Source organism: Amblyraja radiata, chromosome 30 (genome assembly GCF_010909765.2).
Source record: "Amblyraja radiata isolate CabotCenter1 chromosome 30, sAmbRad1.1.pri, whole genome shotgun sequence".
Lineage (NCBI taxonomy): Eukaryota > Metazoa > Chordata > Chondrichthyes > Rajiformes > Rajidae > Amblyraja > Amblyraja radiata.
In genome coordinates, this window is record NC_045985.1 from 33,217,221 (window position 1) to 33,239,176 (window position 21,956).

Sequence of the window (21,956 nt, forward strand, 5' to 3'; positions counted from 1 at the left end):
AAGTCCCATCTCCACATCTTCACTGGGAATAAATTCACGAAGAAACTTTATCCATTCTTCTGGCCTTGGGATGAGAACCAGTGGCTGAGAATCTGCTCCGGTTCCGCTCCGGGTGTGTAAAAGGGCCGGGTCCCCGGACCGGCGTCAGGAACGGGGCTCAGGGGCTGTGGGGCAGAAATCCGGTGGACAACAGGTCGGTCGGCGCTGAACGACGGGTCCCAATTAATCCCCAAATTCCGCGTCGTGACACAAACCCCAGTGAGCGCGGAAATAAAACCAGGGAGAATGTAAATGTGGGAAGAGTGAAATAAACAGCAACTGAAATCAGAGCTGTCTGTCGATCCGTTTATTTTAACGCGTTAACCGCGTCCGTCAACGGAACAGAAATTACTTTTGTGCAAATATAAAGATTGAAACAATCTACCTTCCCGCGGGTTCAGCAGCAGCCCCGGGCGGCGGGTCCTGAGCTCCGGGCTCCCCCGTGTCCTAAAGTCCGCCGCCTCTGTGAATTTATAGGGTGTTTGAATAGCGTGCATGAAATTTCGTTCAGACCGAAAGGTCTGAATGACAATAAAGGAATTCAATTCAAGTTGCAGCATTTGGTCTCCACACAACGGATTCGTTTTCTTCGGAACGGATCTTTGGAAGAATGGGTTCAAACCCAAGGAGGGAGGAAATTGGTTTAAACTTTGCTTTGACAGCCAATGAGTGAGTGCTTCGAGCTGCCCACGACATTAATATCATTTAATGATTTAAAGGGCGGTTGTAATACAACAGTCGGTGCAAGGTGGGGCAGCGGTCGGGTTGCTGCCTCACAGCGCCCGAGGCCCGGGTTCCGTTCCGACTACAGGCGCTGTCTGTACGGAGTTTGTACGTTCTCCCCGTGACCTGCGTGGTTTTTCTCCGAGATCTTCGGTTATATTCAATTGTGCTGCAGCAAGTAAGAATTTCATTGTTCTATCTGGGACATATGACTATATAACACTTTTGACTCTTGACGTACAGGTTGGCCTTAGTGGAAATCTAAAGTGTCCCTCGTGTGTGCAGGATAGTGTTAATGTGCGGGGATCGCTGGTCGGCGCGGACCCGGTGGGCCGAAGGATTAGCAGACATATTTAGCAACATATGATGAATTTGATTTGCCATGCCGTCATACTAATAAAAAGCAATGGAACACACAAAATACATTTTAACATAAACATCCACCACAGTGACCCCTCCACATTCCCCACTGTGATGGAAGGCGAAAAAAAAGTTCCATCTCTCCCTTCCTTTTCTAAACTAAATATTAGAGCTAAGAGTGATTTATTGCCATATGTCTCGAAGCAAAACAACGAAATACTTGCTTGCAGCAGCACACGGCTGTAAAACCCAGGATACACACAAAAAATATCAGTGTATATAAAAACAAACAAACATAAATAAATATACCTCTTATTCCTAAACGGTGCGAACCCTGGTTCTGGACTCCTCCAACATGTTTCCTGCATCTTGCCTGCCCAATCCCCTAAGCACTTATGTATGTTATGGAGAAAACGGGGTCACTCACCGGCGTAAGGTCCGGAGTTATCTCTCTCTCCCCAATACAATTGTCCACTAAACACAATTCAACGTCTCGACCTGAAACATCACCTATTCCTTCTCTCCAGAGATGCTGCCTGTTCTGCTGAGTTACTGCAGCATTTTGTGTCTGTCTACAGTTCAACCCCAGAAGTGGTTTATTTCAACCCCCCCCCCCCCCACCTCCCTCAGGACACGCATTCTCTCCAAACCCAGCAGAGCAGGCAGATGCATGTGTACCCGCGCTGCCGCGTCCTTAACTGGGACGCCGCTGCCCACCCCCTACTCCTCGGGCTGCAGGGACTCGGCGGCGGGTCGGGCAGCGTCTGTGGGGCGGTGAGAAGGTCACTGATGTGGGTCGGGACCCTGCCTGATGCACAGATGCTGCCCGACCCACCGGGTTTACCAGCTCCTCCCCGGGGTAGACATCATTCCCACCCCCTCTCATTGACCCCCCGCCCCCTTCACCCTGCTCATCCCTACCCTGCCCCGTATAGTCTTCTCCCATCCACGCCTCCCGCATTTCCCTTTTATCACCCACCCTCCCCTTTCCCTCCGTGCCAGCACCGCCATTCAATATGATCATCGCTGGTCATCCTAAATCAGGGTGACAACGTTTTTCCTCATCTCAGTACTAAATTACCCACCCCTTACTCTTAATTTGTGACCCCCTGGTTCGGGACTCCCCCCAACATCGGCAACATTGTCCTGCATCTAGCCTTTATCACACGGAGAGTTGTGAGTCTGTGAAATTCTCTGCCTCGGAGCGCGGTGGAGGCCAGTTCTCTGGATACTTTAAAGGGAGAGGTAGATAGAGCTCTTAAAGATAGCGGAGTCAGGGGATATGGGGAGAAGGCAGGAAGGGCTACTGATTGGGGATGATCAGCCATGATCACAGTGAATGGCGGTGCTGGCTCCAAGGGCCGAATGGCCCACTCCTGCACCTTTCATCTATTATCTATAGCCTGTCCAATCCGTTAAGAATGTATATGTTTCTATATGAACCTATCTCAGCATTCTACATTCCAGTGAATACAAGCCCAGTCGATCCACTCTTTCATCATATGTCAGTCCTGTTGTACTTAACTGGATAACACAGAGATAGGGGTTTATCATTGGATCTCTGTACACATATAACAATGAACCAACACCAATGGCCTCGTTACAACAGGCAGAGGCTTACATGACAGGCAACAAGTGTTAAAATAAATCTGATTTAATATGTACAACGCGCATGTCACAATGTCAGGTCGGTGGCTCCAATCCTAGAGATGGGACTCGACCGGCGTCCGTCAGGTGGGTGACTCCATTGTCCAAGGAGCAGACAGGAGATTCTGTGGCGGCAGACGAGATGCCAGGATGGTCTGTTGCCTCCTTGGTGCCAGGGTTCAGGATGTCACGAGCCAAATTCAGAACATCCTCGAGAGGGAAGGTGAACGGTCGGCAGTAGTTGTGCAGGTAGGCACAAACGACATTGGGAAGAAGAGGAAGGAGGCTCTGTACCGCGAGTTTACAGAGTTAGTGAGAAGACTGAAAAGCGGGACTTCTAGGGTGGTTATCTCTGGATTGCTTCTAGTACTTCGTGCAAGTGAGGTCAGGAATCGGGAGATAGGGATCTGAATGTGTGGTTGAGGGGCTGGTGCAGGGAGCACGGATTTAGATTTATAGACCCCTGGAATCTCTTCTGGGGTAGGGATGACCTGTACAAAAGGGACGGGTTGCACCTTAACTGGAAGGGGACCGACATTCTGGCAGGCAGGTTTGCTAGGGCTACATGTGTGGGTTTAAACTAAACAGTGAGGAGGATGGATTGACAAATTGGGAGTATAAAGATGGAGTTGAAGTGGAAGTGACTACAGGAAAAATTACAAAAGATTCTCGAATTAATTGGAAGGAAAGTTCGAGAAGGGATAAGAGAGCAAGGTCAGGGCGAATTGCGAGAGGGGAGATGAATACTGAGGTCAACGTGTTGTATATGAGTGCATGAAGTATAAGAAATAAAGTGGACGAGCTTGAGGCTCAGTTAGGAAATGGCAAGCGGTGGGAATTACAGAGACATGGCTGCAAAAGGGCCAGGGCTTGGAACTGAATATCCAAGGGTATGCCTAACAAAAAGACAGACAGGTGGGCAGAGGCGGTGGGGTAGCTCTGTTGGTAAGGAATGAAATGCAGTCCCTTGCAAGGGGTGACATTGAAACAGATGTGGAGTCAGTAGGGATAGAACTAAGGAATTGTAAGGGTAAAAATACCCTAATGGGACTTATCTACAGGCCCCCAAATAGCAGCCTGGATACAGGGTGCAAGATGAATCAGGATTTAAAATTGGCATGTAGTAAAAGTAATGCTGTGGTTGTTATGGGAGATTTCAACATGGAGGTTGAGTGGGAAAGTCATGTTGGTACTGGACGCCAAGAAAGAGACTTTGTAGAGTGCCTCCGTGATGAATTCGTAGAGCAGCTTGTATTGGAGTCTTCCAGGGAGAAGGCAATTCTGGATTTAGTGTTATGTAATGAACCGGATTTGAAAAAGGGAACTTGAGGTTAAAGAGTCATTAGGAGGTAGTGAACATAATATGGTCAGGTTTAATCTACAATTGGAGAGGGAGAAGTGTAGATCGGAGATGTCAGTGTTACAGTTGAATGAAGGGGACTATGGAGTCATGAGGGAGGAGCTGGCCAAAGTTAACTGGAAATATACTCTAGCAGGGATGACAGTGGAACAACAATGGCAGGTATTTCTAGGAATAATACAGAAGGTGCAGGATCAGTTCATTCCAAAGATGAAGAAAGATTCCAAGGAGAATAAGGGGTGACCACGGCTGACAAGGGAAGTCAGGGACAGTATAAAAATTAAAGCGAAGAAATACAACATAGCAAAGATGAGCGGGAAGCAAGAGGATTGGGTAATGTTTAAAGAACAGAAGATAACTAAAAATACACTACGTGGAGAAAAGATGAGACACGAAGGTAAGCAAGCCAAGGATATAAATGAGGATAGTAAACATAGAAACATAGAAAATAGGTGCAGAAGTATGCCATTCGGCCCTTTGAGCCAGCACCGCCATTCAATATGATCATGGCTGATCATCCAACTCGGTATCCTGTACCTGCCTTCTCTCCATACCCCCTGATCCCTTTAGCCACAAGGGCCACATCTCTCTTAAATATAGCCAATGAACTGGCCTCAACTACTTTCCGTGGCAGAGAATTCCACAGATTCACCACTCTCTGTGTGAAATAAAAATTCTCATCTCGGTCCTAAAATTCTTCCCCCATATCCTCACACTGCGACCCCTTTTTCTGGAATTCCCCAACATCGGGAACAATCTTCCTGCATCTAGCCAGTCCAACCCCTTAAGAATTTTGTAGGTTTCTATCTTCTTCTTCTTCTTATCGAGTCCACACACAGGATTAGAAGTTGTTCAGCCAGAGCTGAACACACCTCTCGGCATCTGCATACAATGGTGTCTGTCTTGTCGCTTCTTGTGCTTCTTGTGCGTGGTGGTGGAAAGATTGGTGGAAACAGGGCCGCGACGTGAACGCTCTTTCCTTGACCCCGTAGGTTTCTATAAGATCCCCCCTAAATCGTCTAACTTCTAGCGAGTACTATTTTCTATGTTTCTAAGGCACCGGGTATTGTTTAGATTTTAGAGACTGATCGGGAACAGGCCCTTCGGCCCAACGAGTCCTCGCCGACCAGTGATCACCCCAGTACACTAGCTGCATCTTACACACATTAGGGACAATTTTACAGAAGCCAATTAACTTACAAACCAGCAGGTCTTTGAAATGCGGAAGGAAACCGAAGCACCCGGAGAAAACCCACGCAGGTCACGGGGAGAACGTGCAAACTCCGTAAAGACAGCACCCGTATTCAGAATGGAACCGGGGTCTCTGGCGCTGTGAGGCAGCAACTCTATCGCTGTACCACCGGGTATTTTTGCTATCTATCATTTCATTTATTACTCACACCAGCAGAGTTGTGGACAAATGATTCACATTAATAATGTCACTCTGAGGGGCACCCCTTCCACACAGGGTAGTGGGTGTATGGAATGAGCTACCGGAGGAGGTAGTTGAGGCAGGGACTATCACAACGTTTAAAAGACACTTGGACAGGCACATAGATAGGACATGTTTGCATGGAGACAAAAGGAGAGGTCACAGCAAGGGATACCGGAAATTGGTGAATTCAATGTTTATGCCCCTGCACCCTCGTGGCATAAATATTGAATTCACCAATTTCCGGTAGACCTTGCTGTCTCCTCCCCTTCTCAGCTCTTCCTCAACCCTCGGGCTCCTCCTCTTCCTTTTTCCTTTTTCCTTTCTTCTCCCCATCCCGCCCATCCTACATCAGTCTGAAGAAGGGATTCGGCCCGACACGTTGCCTATTTACTTCACTCCAGAGATGCTGCTGCACCCGCTGAGTTTCTGCAGCACTTTTGTCTACCTTCGATGTTGCAGCATCTGCAGTTCCTTCTTAAACATTGTTTGTAGGGATATGAGCCAAACGCGGGCAGGTGAGACTTGTGTAGATGGGGCATGTTGGTCGGAGTGGGACTAGTGTAGATGGGGCATGTTGGTCGGAGTGGGACTAGTGTAGATGGGGCATGTTGGTCGAGGTGGGACTAGTGTAGATGGGGCATGTTGCTCAGGGAGGGACTGGTGTAGATGGGGCATGTTGGCTGGGGTGGGACTAGTGTAGATGGGGCATGCTGCTCAGGGTGGGACTAGTGTAGATGGGGCATGTTGGGTGGGGTGGGACTAGTGTAGATGGGGCATGTTGGGTGGGGTGGGACTAGTGTAGATGGGGCATGTTGGGTGGGGTGGGACTAGTGTAGATGGGGCATGTTGTTTGGGGTGGGACTAGTGCAGATGGGGCATGCTGCTCGGGGAGGTACTAGTGTAGATGGGGCATGTTGCTCGGGGTGGGACTAGTGTAGATGGGGCATGTTGCTCGGGGTGGGACTAGTGTAGATGGAGCATGTTGGGTGGGGTGGGACTAGTGTAGATGGGGCATGTTGTTTGGGGTGGGATTAGTGTAGATGTGGCATGTTGGTCGGGGTGGGACTGATGTAGACGGGGCATGTTGGTCGGGGTGGGACTAGTGTAGATAGGGCATGTTGGTCGAGGTGGGATTAATGTAGATGGGGCATGTTGGTCGGGGTGGGACTAATGTAGACGGGGAATGTTGCTCGTTGTGGGACTAGTGTAGATGGGGCATGTTGCTCGGTGTGGGACTACTGTAGATGGGGCATGTTGGTCGGGGTGGGACTAGTGTAGTTGGGGCATGTTGGTCGGGGTGGGACTAGTGTAGATGGGGCATGTTGCTCGGAGTGGGACTAGTGTAGATGGGGCATGTTGGTCGGGGTGGGACTAGTGTAGGTGGGGCATGTTGGTTGGGGTGGGACTAGTGTAGACGGGGCATGTTGGTCGGGGTGGGACTAGTGTAGTTGGGCATGTTGGTCGGGGTGGGACTAGTGTAGATGGGGCATGTTGGTCGGGGTGGGACTAGTGTAGATGGGGCATGTTGGTCGGGGTGGGACTAGTGTAGATGGGGCATGTTGGTCGGGGTGGGACTAGCGTAGATGGGGCATGTTGGTCGGGGTAGGACTAATGTAGACGGGGCATGTTGGTCGGGGTGGGACTAGTGTAGATAGGGCATGTTGGTCGAGGTGGGATTAATGTAGATGGGGCATGTTGGTCGGGGTGGGACTAATGTAGACGGGGAATGTTGCTCGTTGTGGGACTAGTGTAGATGGGGCATGTTGCTCGGTGTGGGACTACTGTAGATGGGGCATGTTGGTCGGGGTGGGACTAGTGTAGTTGGGGCATGTTGGTCGGGGTGGGACTAGTGTAGATGGGGCATGTTGCTCGGAGTGGGACTAGTGTAGATGGGGCATGTTGGTCGGGGTGGGACTAGTGTAGGTGGGGCATGTTGGTTGGGGTGGGACTAGTGTAGACGGGGCATGTTGGTCGGGGTGGGACTAGTGTAGTTGGGCATGTTGGTCGGGGTGGGACTAGTGTAGATGGGGCATGTTGGTCGGGGTGGGACTAGTGTAGATGGGGCATGTTGGTCGGGGTGGGACTAGTGTAGATGGGGCATGTTGGTCGGGGTGGGACTAGCGTAGATGGGGCATGTTGGTCGGGGTAGGACTAATGTAGACGGGGCATGTTGATCGAGGTGGGACTAGTGTAGACGGGGCATGTTGGTCGGTGTGGGCAAGTTTGCCCAAAGGAAGGGCCTGTTTCCATGCTGGGCTGTTCCCATGCATGTTTCCATGCTGTGACTATGATCTTCCAAGAGTAACAATCTCGTTTCTCTGGTTCATTCATTGTTAATAAATAAACTTTATTTTTCCTGTTTAAATCCACAGTAAAGTATAGTTAGAAGTGAGCCCACCTGCTTCCGCCACGATGAATTAACAAATCATCACTATTCACTTCTCAGACGTTAGAATTTGTCAGAACATTCCCTCCACCGTGACCCTTGACACCAATGTCCCTCGGGGTCATGACCTTGCCACCCACAACTTGTGGCCAGGTCTCAGGCCAATGGGATCCAGACGTCCGTCCACTGGTCAGAACACTATTTCAGCGACATGAGCAGTAAATATGAGATAGAATATGGGAAAGACATTGAGCACCTTCTGTCCTGAAGGGCCGAATGGTCTACTCCTGCACATATTGTCAGGATAACAATCCATCCCTCAACATCAGCAGGACAAAAGAGTTAGTGTTTACAAGAACACCCTGGGAATGAGTGGGTTAACATACGATGAGCGTTTGTCGGCGCTGGACCTGTACTCGCTGGAGTTTAGGAGATTGAGGGGTTGGGGGGGGGGGGGGCTCATTGAAACTTCACTGAACATTGAAAGGCCCGGATAGAGTGGATGTGGAGAGGATGTTTCCACTAGTGGGAGAGTCTAGGACCAGAGCGCATAGCCTCAGAATTAAAGGACGTTCCTTTCGGAAGGAGATGAGGAGGACTTTCTTTAGCCAGAGGGTGGTGAATCTGTGGGATTCGTTGCCACAGACGGCGGTGGAGGCCACAAGTCAGTGGATCTATTTAAGGCAGAGATAGATAGATTGTTGATTAGTGCGGGTGTCAGGGGTTATGGGGAGAAGGCAGGAGAATGCGTGAGGATGGAGAGCAGCCATGTTTGAATGGTGGGGTAGACTCGAAGGGCCGAATGGCCTAATTCTGTTTTGTGTGTCGTCTCTGACTTCAGGAAATGCAAGCAGACACTTTATGCAAAGTGCACTGAGTCAACAGATGGCAATTCGTTTCCCGCAGACAACTACTGCCCCAGGTGGATATCATGATGTGTGCAACACACATTGATTGGCAACTGGTGGGCGAAGGGTTAATGTGGTAACTGGCTTGATTGGATCTGATTAGAAAATTGTCAGCTGCTGTGTATATAAGGTGGAGTTGTGGGAGTGTCTGAGTGCAGTGGTCCTGCGCTGTGGATACAAGCAGTGGTCCTGGGCTGTGGATACGAGCAGTGTTCCTAGTCTGTGGATGGGAGCAGTGGTCATGGGCTGTGGATGGGAGCAGTGGTCCTGGGCTGTGGATGGGAGCAGTGGTCCTGGGCTGTGGATGGGAGCAGTGGTCCCGGGCTGTGGATGGGAGCAGTGGTCCTGGGCTATGGATGGGAGCAGTGGTCCCGGGCTGTGGATGGGAGCAGCGGTCCCGGGCTGTGGATGGGAGCAGCGGTCCCGGGCTGTGGATGGGAGCAGTGGTCCCGGGCTGTGGATGGGAGCAGTGGTCCTGGGCTGTGGATGGGAGCAGTGGTCCTGGGCTGTGGATGGGAGCAGTGGTCCTGGGCTGTGGATACAAGCAGTGGTCCTGGGCCGTGGATGGGAGCAGTGGTCCTGGGCTGTGGATGGGAGCAGTGGTCCTGGGCTGTGGATGGGAGCAGTGGTCCTGGGCTGTGGATGGGAGCAGTGGGCAGCGTAGAGACAGGGAGTCTCTCCTTGTGTCTGATGTGGATCTACATCTCCAGGGCATGAGGTCGGGGAAAACACTCACTCTTTCTCCTGAATTGTGTTTGCATCTTTGATTAATTCTGCTGACTTTTCCTTTCAATTGTTGTCATTTGAAGTGTCCAGGGTTTTTTATGATTATTTTTCCTGGTGCAACTGGAATTGTGCTGTTTCTGTGCTGTATCTCTGAACTAAAAGGATGCTTCCACTAGTGGGAGAGTCTCGGACCAGAGGGCACAGTGTCAGAATAAAGGGATGAATCTTCACTAAAGTGATGATGCCCTTTTTCACAACTGAAATTGAATCTGGCTGATGTAAAATGTGGGAACAAAGACCTGTAGATGCTGGTTTATACCAAAGATATACACATTGCTGGAGTAACTCAGCGGGCCAGGCAGTATCTCTGGACAAACAACAGATATTGGGATGGAACAGAAGAAGGGTTCTTACCCAACATATCACCCATTCTTCTCCCCAACAGATGCTGCCTGACCCGCTGAGTTACTCCAGCACTCTGTGAAACGTCACCAATCCATGTTCTCTACAGATGCTGCCTGACCCGCTGTGTTACTCCAGTCACGGAAACAGGCCCTTCAGCCCAACTTGGTTCTTGGTTCTTGGTTTCTTGGTCCTCCAAAATATTCCAAATAGAATTTAAACTGGAGGTGGTGAAGGGAGGGATTAAGCCAGAAAAGGTTATTGGGAAGAACGAGCTACTTTAAATTTAGTTGCATCTGGTTGGGTAACTATAGTTTGGTGGAGATTATTCCATGCTTTAATTGTGCGTGGGAAGAACGAATTGCTGTACACATCTGTCTTTGTAGCTGGGATCACAAATTGGATCGAATTTGGTGTAGGTCTTGTAGTCTATGTCTAGCTGACCATTTAACATTTTGTAAAAACAGGTCAAACGGTGAGCTTCACGTCTGTCTTGGAGAGGGTTCCACCCAGTGAATTCAGAAGTTTGGTGACATTCGCTTCTCTCCCATAGGTGTTTGTAACAAATCGAGCTGCCTGTCTTTGGACACGTTCGATGGAAGAAATGTTTGTATTTGTGTACGGGTCCTATGCTGCAACTGCGTAGTCCAAATGAGGTCTAACGAGGGTGAAGTATAGCTTCTCCTTGACAGAAGTTGAACAATGATGAAAGTTGCGCCTCAGAAAGTTTAGGACACCTGTTACTTTCACCGTTGCATGATGAGTCTGACCATTCAAACGCAGATCATTCCGCAATTTGATGCCAAGATACTTGGTTTGTTTGGATTCTTCAAGGGTGGCACCAAGTATATTGTAAGATGTTTTGCCTGGATTCCTCTTTCTGGTGACACACATAGTTTCACATTTGGAAGGGTTGAACTGCATGCCCCATTGTTGTGACCACTCAACCATAGTATCGAGATCCTTTTGGAGAGCATCTTCATCCTCAGCTGACTTAATTGGACGGTACAGCAAACAATCATCAGCGAATAGTCTGGTCGTACTTGCGACTTTTTCATGGCTGTCATTTATGTAAAGCAAACATATGTGTGGGCCAAGTACCGTGCCCTGAGGTGTACCACTCAACACTGGATGCCAATTGGAGCTCTTTCCGTTCACACACACACGCTGAAGACGTTTTGTCAGGACACTGGAAATCCATCGTTTCGTGTTGGAACGAATACCATAGAAGTCAAGCTTCCGAACCAGTCTCTGGTGTGGGATGACATCAAATGCTTTAGGAAAATCCAGCACAACAAAATCCATGATGACGTTACAATCAAGGTGTTTGGCCAGGTCATTTGTCGTCGGGATAAGCAGAGACTCGCATAATCTATGCCTCCTAAATGCTGTCGTGCGCTCATTGCTCACCCATCCCCCCATCATTACACCCCCCCCCCCCCCCCAACAGCAGAAACCCCGCCAACGTGTCCCGCTCTCCACCGACGCTCCTGAACCGGCGGCGACGGCGGCACACGGCGGCCCTGGGGGAGACAGACAGACAGAGAGAGAGTTGGTTACAGAGCGACACAAGCCACCCGTGTAGCAGTAGTACTGACCCCCGCCCCCTGCCGGCAATACACTTCCCCAGCACCACAGGACAGTACAGCACAACAACAGGCCCTTCGGCCCACACTGTATGTGCCGACCATGCTGCCGACACCAACTATCTGTCTGGGCGTCACCCTCCCTCTGCCCCCTTCCCCGCATGTCCACGTGTCCATCCACAAGTCTCTTTAATGTCACTGTCGTGTCTGTGTCGTCGTCCCACATCCCCTCAATTATCAGCAATAAAACCACCCCCACCTCCCATCCCGGGAATAACTGCGCCCCCCTCCACGGAAATACCCGCCTTCCCCTCACTGGATATAATACCCTCCCCCACCAACACACACACACACCGCTGGCATAAACCTCCCCAAACCCCCACCCCACCACATACACACAGACAATAGCCCCTCCCCTCGCAACGGGGCATTAAACCCACAGCTCCCCCCCCGGGAATCTCCCCCCCCCCCCCCGTTCCCCGGTGATAAAACCCCCACCCACCGGGAATTATACCCACTGCCCCCCTCCCTCCAGCAGAATAAACGCCACCCCCACAGGGTTTGCGGGGGGTCCCAGTTCCTACCTCAGGCTGGAGCAGAGTAGTTTGATGAGTTTTCCCCGCGCTCCGAGGCTGCGGAGGGAAGGAGCGACGTTACACGTCAACTGGCGACGCCGTGGGTGCAGTGAGGCGCGGACAGACGGACACGCGCACACGAGCACGGGGACGCAGGGACTCGCACGGCCACGTACACGTGGCGGGGACGCGCACAGACGGTCACAGCGCAGACACGTGGATAGATACGCATGCGTCACACTGACGCGCAGAAAAATACACGGACACACACGGACGCGCGCAGACACACACGGACACGCACAGACACACACGGACGCGCGCAGCCACACACGGACGCGCGCAGCCACACACGGACGCGCGCAGACACACACGGACGCGCGCAGCCACACACGGACGCGCGCAGATACACACGGACGCGCGCAGACACACACGGACGCGCGCAGATACACACGGACGCGCGCAGACACAGATGGACACGCGCAGACACAGACGGACACGCGCAGACGGGATTGTAGCCGCACTTCCCCGCTGTAAAGCACAGAGACAGTTGTCAACCCTCAGCTCTCAACCCAATCACATAGCGGACACGGGCTGGGCTGTGACCGGGAAGAGTGGGACAAGAGCTGGGCCCGGCACCCACACCGGAACCCACAACCACACCGGCCCCCACACCCACACCGGACCTCACACCGTACCCCACCCCCACACACCGGCCCCCAGCCCCACGCCGGCCCCCACCGGTCTGGGGAGGGAGCGGGGAGGAGACGGACGACAGAGGAAACAACGTGACGTCTTGTATCAGAAGAGGCGGGGGTCGGGGGGAGGTTGAGTGTCGTAGTTCGGGGGCAGGTTGAGGGGCATGGGTCGGGGTGGGTGGGGGGGGGGGGGGCTGCGGATTGGACGCCCCTCCACTGTCTCCCCCCCCCACTCCTACCTTGTTTCTTCTTCCAGTAGATGACTCCCCCCACGACCGCAGCCACCACCAGCACCAGGATAACGAGCACCAGGACAATGGTCATCACGTTGCTGCCCGACTTGCGCACTGTCCCAGATTCACAAACACAGGCTGATGAGAGACAGAGACTGGGGTCCCGGATCCCCCTCCCCTCCCAATCTCTCCTTCCCCTAGTCTCACTCACCGCCTCCCATTCTCTTCCCCTCCTCTCCCTCCTGTGCTGCTTCCCTCCTCACCCACCCGCCCTGAGCGCTACCCCACCCCTCCTCACCAAATCTCCCACCCTCCCCCCATCTCAAAAATACCCCCTTCTCCAATCTCCCGCTCTCCTCTCACCCCCACCCCCCCCCCCCCCCGCCCCCACTCACCCAGGAAGACCTCGAGGGGTTCGGACAGCCCCGGGTGCTCCACACGACAGGAGAGCGGGGCCGTGTCCCCGGGCTCCACGTGGGCCCAGCGGCTCTGCTGGAAGGTGCCGTCGTGGTTGGGCAGCGTCCCGTGGGAGCGGCTCTCATCCAGGACCAGGCCGTCCCGCACCAGGTTCACCTCGATGGATCGCGGGTAAAAGCCCGCGGTGAAACACCACACGCGGCGCCCATCCCCCGACAGGAAGATGCTCACTTCGGGCTGAACTGTGGGGAGGGGCTCAGTGAGGGGGGACAGTGAGAGGGGGACATTGAGGGGGAGACAGTGAGGGGGGGACAGTGAGGGGGGGGGGCAGTGAGGGGGGGGGGCAGTGAGGGGGAGACAGTGAGGGGGAGACAGTGAGGGGGGGACAGTGAGGGGGGGACAGTGAGGGGCGACAGTGAGGGGGAGACAGTGAGGGGGAGACAGTGAGGGGGGAACAGTGAGGGGGGGGATAGTGAGGGGGAAACAGTGAGGGGGAGACAGTGAGGAGGAGACAGTGAGGGAGAGGCAGTGAGGGGGGACAGTGAGGGGGGAACAGTGAGGGGGGGACAGTGAGGGGGGAGACAGTGAGAGGGATACAGTGAGGGGGAGACAGTGAGGGGGGGACAGTGAGGGGGGGATAGTGAGGGAGGGGCAGTGAGGGGGGGACAGTGCGGGGGAGACAGTGAGGGGGGGACAGTGAGGGGGATACAGTGAGGGGGGGAGACAGTGAGGGGGGGGACAGTGAGGGGGATACAGTGAGGGGGGGACAGTGAGGGGGGCAGGACTGTGAGGGGTACACGGTGAGGGGGGGAGACAGTAAGGAGGGAGACAGAGAGAGGAGACAGAGTGGAGAGTGCTGACATGGATGGAGAAGTGGTTGGCAGACAGGAAACAAAGAGTAGGGATTATCGGGCCCCTTTCAGAATGGCAGGCAGTGACTAGTGGGGTACCGCAAGGCTCGGTGCTGGGATCGCAGCTTTTTATAATATACATCAATGATTTGGATGATGGGATTCAAAGTAACATTAGCAACATTTCAGATGACACAAAGCTGGGTGGCAGTGTGAACTGTGAGGAGGATGCTATGAGGATGCGAGGTGACTTGGACAGGTTGGGGGAGTGGGCAGATGCATGGCAGATGAAGTTTAATGCGGCTATACAGTGGCTTGCAAAAGTATTCATACCGCTTGAACGTTTCCAAATTTTGTCACGTTACAACCACAACCATAAATGTATTTTATTGGGATTTTATGTGATAGACCAACACAAAGTGGTGCATAATTGTGAAGTGGAAAATGATACATGGTTTTCAAATTTTTTTACAAATAAAAAACTGAAAAGTGTGGCGTGCAAAAGTATTCAGCCCTCCTGAGTCAATACTTTGTAGAACCACCTTTTCTCTGCAATTACAGCTGCAAGACTTTTGGGGTATGTCTCTACCAGCTTTGCACATCTAAAGACTGACATTTTTGCCCATTCTTCTTTGAAAAATAGCTCAAGCTCAGTCAGATTGGATGGAGAGCGTCTGTGAAAAGCAATTTTCAAGTCTTGCCAGAGATTCTCAATTGGATTTAGGTCTGGACTTTGACTGGGCCATTCTAACACGTGAATATGCTTTGATCTAAACCATTCCATTGTAGCCCTGGCTGTATGTTTAGGGTCGTTGTCCTGCTGGAATGTGAACCTTCGCCCCAGTCTCAAGTCTTTTGCAAACTCTAACAGGTTTTCTTCCAAGATTGCCCTGTATATGACTACATCCATCTTCCCATCAACTCTGACCAGCTTCCCTGTCCCTGCTGAAGAAAAGCATCCCCGCTGCATGATGCTGCCACCACCTTGTTTCACAGTGGGGATGGTGTGTTCAGGGTGATGTGCAGTGTTAGTTTTCCGCCACACATAGCGTTTTGCATTTAGGCCAAAAACCTCAATTGTGGTTTCATCTGACCAGAGCACCTTCCCCCACATGTTTGCTGTGTCCCCCACATGGCTTGTGGCAAACTGCAAACGGGACTTCTTATGGCTTTTTTTCTTGCCACTCTATCCATAAAGGCCCGATTTGTGGAGGGGACAGTGAGGGGGAGACAGTGAGGGGGGGGGACAGTGAGGGGGGGAAGTGAGGCATAATCTATGCCTCCTAAATGCTGTCGTGCGCTCATTGCTCACCCATCCCCCCATCATTACACCCCCCCCCCCCAACAGCAGAAACCCCGCCAACGTGTCCCGCTCTCCACCGACGCTCCTGAACCGGCGGCGACGGCGGCACACGGCGGCCCTGGGGGAGACAGACAGACAGAGAGAGAGTTGGTTACAGAGCGACACAAGCCACCCGTGTATCAGTAGTACTGACCCCCGCCCCCTGCCGGCAATACACTTCCCCAGCACCACAGGACAGTACAGCACAACAACAGGCCCTTCGGCCCACACTGTATGTGCCGACCATGCTGCCGACACCAACTATCTGTCTGGGCGTCACCCTCCCTCTGCTCCCTTCCCCGCATGTCCACGTGTCCATCCACAAGTCTCTTTAATGTCACTGTTGTGTCTGTGTCGTCGTCCCACATCCCCTCAATTATCAGCAATAAAACCACCCCCACCTCCCATCCCGGGAATAACTGCGCCCCCCTCCCCGGAAATACCCGCCTTCCCCTCACTGGATATAATACCCTCCCCCACCAACACACACACACACCGCTGGCATAAACCTCCCCAAACCCCCACCCCACCACATACACACAGACAATAGCCCCTCCCCTCGCAACGGGGCATTAAACCCACAGCTCCCCCGCCGGGAATCTCCCCCCCCCCCCCCCGTTCCCCGGTGATAAAACCCCCACCCACCGGGAATTATACCCACTGCCCCCCTCCCTCCAGCAGAATAAACGCCACCCCCACAGGGTTTGCGGGGGGTCCCAGTTCCTACCTCAGGCTGGAGCAGAGTAGTTTGATGAGTTTTCCCCGCGCTCCGAGGCTGCGGAGGGAAGGAGCGACGTTACACGTCAACTGGCGACGCCGTGGGTGCAGTGAGGCGCGGACAGACGGACACGCGCACACGAGCACGGGGACTCAGGGACTCGCACGGACACGTACACGTGGCGGGGACGCGCACAGACGGTCACAGCGCAGACACGTGGACAGATACGCAAGGGTCACACTGACGCGCAGAAAAATACACGGACACACACGGACGCGCGCAGACACACACGGACACGCACAGGAGCACACGGACACGCGCAGACACACACGGACGCGCGCAGACACACACGAACGCGCGCAGATACACACGGACGCGCGCAGACGGGATTGTAGCCGCTCTTCCCCGCTGTAAAACACAGAGACAGTTGTCAACCCTCAGCTCTCAACCCAATCACATAGCGGATACGGGCTGGGCTGTGACCGGGAAGAGTGGGACAAGAGCTGGGCCCGGCACCCACACCGGCACCCACAACCACACCGGCACCCACAACCACACCGGCACCCACAACCACACCGGCGCCCACACCCATACCGGCCCCCACACACCGGCCCCACACCCACACCGGCCCCCACACCCACACCGGCCCCCAACCCCACACCGGCCCCCACACCCCACCGGCCCCACCCCCACACCGGCCCCCACACCGGACCCCACCCCCACACACCGGCCCCCACACCGGCCCCCACACCCACACCGGCCCCCACACCCACACCGGCCCACACACCCACACCGGTCCCCACAAACACACCGGCCCCCACCCCCACACCGGTCCCCACACCCACACCGGCCCCCACACCGGCCCCCACCACCACACCGGCCCCCAACCCCACACCGGCCACCACACCCACACCGGCCCCCAACGGTCTGGGGCGGGAGCGGGAAGGAGACGGAAGACAGAGGAAACAACGTGACGTCTTGTATCAGAAGAGGCGGGGGTCGGGGGGAGGTTGAGTGTCGTAGTTCGGGGGTAGGTTGAGGGGCATGGGTCGCGGTGGGTGGGGGGGGGGGCTGCGGATTGGACGCCCCTCCACTGTCTCCCCCCCACTCCTACCTTGTTTCTTCTTCTTCCAGTAGATGACTCCCCCCACGACCGCAGCCACCACCAGCACCAGGATAACGAGCACCAGGACAATGGTCATCACGTTGCTGCCCGACTTGCGCACTGTCCCAGATTCACAAACACAGGCTGATGAGAGACAGAGACTGGGGTCCCGGATCACCCTCCCCTCCCAATCTCTCCTTCCCCTGGTCTCACTCACCGCCTCCCCTTCTCTTCCCCTCCTCTCCCTCCTGTGCTGCTTCCCTCCTCACCCACCTGCCCTGAGCGCTACCCTACCCCTCCTCACCAAATCTCCCACCCTCCCCCATCTCAAAAATACCCCCCCCCCTCTAATCTACCGCTCTCCTCCCACCCCATCCCCCCCCCACCCCCCCCCCCCGCCCCCACTCACCCAGGAAGACCTCGAGGGGTTCGGACAGCCCCGGGTGCTCCACACGACAGGAGAGCGGGGCCGTGTCCCCGGGCTCCACGTGGGCCCAGCGGCGCTGCTGGAAGGTGCCGTCGTGGTTGGGCAGCGTCCCGTGGGAGCGGCTCTCATCCAGGACCAGGCCGTCCCGCACCAGGTTCACCTCGATGGAGCGCGGGTAGAAGCCCGTGGTGAAACACCACACGCGGCGCCCATCCCCCGACAGGAAGATGCTCACCTCGGGCTGAACTGTGGGGAGGGGCTCAGTGAGGGGGGACAGTGAGAGGGGGACAGTGAGGGGCAGACAGTGAGTGGGGGACAGTGAGGGGGGTGCAGTGAGGGGGGGAGGCAGTGAGGGGGAGACAGTGAGGGGGAGACAGTGAGGGGGGGACAGTGAGGGGGGGACAGTGAGGGGCGACAGTGAGGGGGAGACAGTGAGGGGGAGACAGTGAGGGGGGAACAGTGAGGGGGAGACAGTGAGGGGGGAACAGTGAGGGGGAGACAGTGAGGGGGAGACAGTGAGGGGGAGACAGTGAGGGGGGGGACAATGAGGGGGGGACAGTGAGGGGGGGACAGTGAGGGGGGGACAGTGAGGGGGGGGAGACAGTGAGAGGGATACAGTGAGGGGGGAGACAGTGAGGGGGGGACAGTGAGGGGGGACAGTGAGGGGGGGCAGTGAGGGGGGGACAGTGAGGGGGGGACAGTGAGGGGGGGACAGTGAGGTGGGGGAGACAGTGAGAGGGATACAGTGAGGGGGAAGACAGTGAGGGGGGGCAGTGAGGGGGATACAGTGAGGGGGGGAGACAGTGAGGGGGGGGACAGTGAGGGGGATACAGTGAGGGGGGACAGTGAGTGGGGCAGGACTGTGAGGAGTACACGGTGAGGGGGGGAGACAGTAAGGAGCGACAGTGAGGGGGAGACAGTGAGGGGGGGACAGTGAGGGGGGGACAGTGAGGGGGGGGAGACAGTGAGAGGGATACAGTGAGGGGGAGACAGTGAGGGGGGGGACAATGAGGGGGTCAAGTGCGGGGGGAGACAGTGAGGGGGGGGGACAGTGAGGGGGATACAGTGAGGGGGGACAGTGAGGGGGGCAGGACTGTGAGGGGTACACGGTGAGGGGGGGGAGACAGTAAGGAGGGAGACAGAGAGAGGAGACAGAGTGGAGAGTGCTGACATGGATGGAGAAGTGGTTGGCAGACAGGAAACAAAGAGTAGGGATTATCGGGCCCCTTTCAGAATGGCAGGCAGTGACTAGTGGGGTACCGCAAGGCTCGGTGCTGGGATCGCAGCTTTTTATAATATACATCAATGATTTGGATGATGGGATTCAAAGTAACATTAGCAACATTTCAGATGACACAAAGCTGGGTGGCAGTGTGAACTGTGAGTAGGATGCTATGAGGATGCGAGGTGACTTGGACAGGTTGGGGGAGTGGGCAGATGCATGGCAGATGAAGTTTAATGCGGATATACAGTGGCTTGCAAAAGTATTCATACCGCTTGAACGTTTCCAAATTTTGTCACGTTACAACCACAACCATAAATGTATTTTATTGGGATTTTATGTGATAGACCAACACAAAGTGGTGAATAATTGTGAAGTGGAAGGAAAATGATACATGGTTTTCAAATTTTTTCACAAATAAAAAACTGAAAAGTGTGGCTAGCAAAAGTATTCAGCCCTCCTGAGTCAATACTTTGTAGAACCACCTTTTCTCTGCAATTACAGCTGCAAGACTTTTGGGGTATGTCTCTACCAGCTTTGCACATCTAGAGACTGACATTTTTGCCCATTCTTCTTTGAAAAATAGCTCAAGCTCAGTCAGATTGGATGGAGAGCGTCTGTGAAAAGCAATTTTCAAGTCTTGCCAGAGATTCTCAATTGGATTTAGGTCTGGACTTTGACTGGGCCATTCTAACACGTGAATATGCTTTGATCTAAACCATTCCATTGTAGCCCTGGCTGTATGTTTAGGGTCGTTGTCCTGCTGCAATGTGAACCTTCGCCCCAGTCTCAAGTCTTTTGCAAACTCTAACAGGTTTTCTTCCAAGATTGCCCTGTATATGACTACATCCATCTTCCCATCAACTCTGACCAGCTTCCCTGTCCCTGCTGAAGAAAAGCATCCCCGCTGCATGATGCTGCCACCACCATGTTTCACAGTGGGGATGGTGTGTTCAGGGTGATGTGCAGTGTTAGTTTTCCGCCACACATAGCGTTTTGCATTTAGGCCAAAAACATCAATTTTGGTCTCATCTGACCAGAGCACCTTCCCCCACATGTTTGCTGTGTCCCCCACATGGCTTGTGGCAAACTGCAAACGGGACTTCTTATGGCTTTTTTTCAACAATGGCTTTCTTCTTGCCACTCTTCCATAAAGGCCCGATTTGTGGAGTGCACGACTAATAGTTGTCCTGTGGACAGATTCTCCCACCTGAGCTGTGGATCTCTGCAGCTCCTCCAGAGTTACCATGGTTACTTGGCTGCTTCTCTGATCAATGCTCTCCTTGCCCGGCCTGTCAGTTTAGGTGGACGGCCATGTCTTGGTAGGTTTGCAGTTGTGCCATACTCTTTCTATTTTCGGATGATGGATTGAACAGTGCTCCGTGAGATGTTCAAAGCTTGGGATATTTTTTTATAACCTAACCCTGCTTTAAACTTCTCCACAACTTTATCCCTGACCTGTCTGTTGTGTTCCTTGGGCTTCATGATGCTGTTTATTCACTAATGTTTTCTAACAAACCTCGGAGGCCTTCACAGAACAGCTGTATTTATACTGAGATTAGATTACACACAAGTGGACTCTATTTACTAATTAGGTGACTTCTGAAGGCAATTGGTTGCACTGGATTTTATTTAGGGGTATCAGAGTAAAGGGGGCTGAATACTTTTGCACGCCACACTTTTCAGTTTTTTATTTGTAAAACAATTTGAAAACCATGTATCATTTTCCTTCCACTTCACAATCATGCGCCACTTTGTGTTGGTCTCTCACATAAAATCCCAATAAAATACATTTACGTTTGTGGTTGTAACGTGGCAAAATGTGGAAAAGTTCAAGGGGTATGAAAACTTTTGCAAGCCACTGTATGAGAGGTTATCCACTTTGGTAGCAAAAACAGGAAGGCAGATTATTATCTAAATGGAGTCAAGATTGGAAAAGGCGAAGTACAACGGGATCTGGGGGGTCCTTGTTCATCAGCCTATGAAAGTAATCATGCAGGTACAGCAGGCAGTGAAGAAAGTGACTGGCATACTGGCCTTTATAACAAGAGGAGTCGAATATAGGAGCAAAGATGTCCTTCTGCAGTTCTACAGAGCCCTAGTGAGACCACACCTGGATTATTGTGTGCCGTTTTGGTCCCCTAATGTGAGCAAAGACATTCTTGCTATTGAGGGAGTGCAGCGTAGGTTTACAAGGTTAATTCCCGGGATGGCGGGACTGTCATATACTGAGAGAATGGAGCGGCTGGGCTTGTACACTCTGGAGTTTAGAAGGATGAAAGGGGATTGCATTGAAACATATAAGATTGTTAAGGGATTGGACACACTAGAGGTATGAAACATGTTTCCAATGTTGGGGGAGTCCAGAACCAGGGGCCACAGTTTCAGAATAAGGAGTAAGCCATTTAGAACGGAGACGAGGAAACACTCTTTCTCAGAGTGGTGAGTCTGTGGAATTCTCTGCCTCATTGGGCGGTGGAGGCCGGTTCTCTGGATACTTTCAAGAGAGTTAGATAGGGCTCTTAAAAATAGCGGAGTCAGGGGATATGGAGAGAAGGCAGGAACGGGGTACTGATTGTGGATGATCATCCATGATCACATTGAATGGCGGTGCTGGCTCGAAGGGCCGAATGGCCTACTCCTGCACCTATTGTCTATTGACAGAGGGGGGGGGACAATGAGTGGGGAGAGACAGTGAGGGGGAGAGAGTGAGGGGGAGATGGAGAGGGGGAGAGAGTGAGGGGGAAAGAGAATGAGGGGGAGAGAGTGAGGGGGAGATGGAGAGGGGGAGGCAGAGAG

The 21,956-nt window shown here is 53.3% G+C and overlaps 2 protein-coding genes and 1 long non-coding RNA gene across 3 annotated transcripts in view; all 3 read right to left on the reverse strand.

Moving 5' to 3' along the window:
- Nucleotides 1-11,417: 11,417 nt before the first annotated feature.
- LOC116990059 (BOLA class I histocompatibility antigen, alpha chain BL3-6-like) lies at nucleotides 11,418-15,659 on the reverse strand. Its single transcript, XM_033047586.1, has 5 exons — nucleotides 15,656-15,659; nucleotides 13,471-13,734; nucleotides 13,082-13,189; nucleotides 12,157-12,204; nucleotides 11,418-11,509 (listed from the first exon to the last, which is right to left on the reverse strand). The coding sequence occupies exons 1-4, from the start codon at nucleotides 15,657-15,659 to the stop codon at nucleotides 12,158-12,160; spliced, it is 423 nt and encodes a 140-aa protein (XP_032903477.1). The 3' UTR covers nucleotides 11,418-11,509; nucleotide 12,157.
- Nucleotides 15,660-15,674: 15 nt separating this feature from the next.
- Nucleotides 15,675-16,753, reverse strand: LOC116990196. The gene is made up of 2 exons (XR_004416464.1): nucleotides 16,413-16,753; nucleotides 15,675-15,764 (listed from the first exon to the last, which is right to left on the reverse strand). It is a non-coding gene; the product is annotated as an uncharacterized LOC116990196 (long non-coding RNA).
- Nucleotides 16,754-17,386: 633 nt separating this feature from the next.
- The window catches only part of LOC116990060 (BOLA class I histocompatibility antigen, alpha chain BL3-6-like), a 7,469-nt gene continuing 2,899 nt past the window's right edge, over nucleotides 17,387-21,956 (reverse strand). Inside the window, exons 2-3 of the mRNA XM_033047587.1 lie at nucleotides 17,918-18,194; nucleotides 17,387-17,628 (exon numbers count right to left, since the gene is read on the reverse strand). Coding sequence (XP_032903478.1) covers nucleotides 17,387-17,628; nucleotides 17,918-18,194 — 519 coding nt within the window. The remainder of the gene's footprint in view (nucleotides 17,629-17,917; nucleotides 18,195-21,956) is intronic.

Excerpts from the sequence above, each read along its gene's own strand:
- LOC116990059 (XM_033047586.1), bottom strand. Across the intron at positions 13,190-13,470 it reads ACCCCTCGAGGTCTTCCTGG|TGCGCAAGTCGGGCAGCAAC; the intron begins GTGAGTGGGGGC and ends AATCTGGGACAG. Across the intron at positions 12,205-13,081 it reads CTACTGGAAGAAGAAACAAG|CCTCGGAGCGCGGGGAAAAC; the intron begins GTAGGAGTGGGG and ends TTCCCTCCGCAG.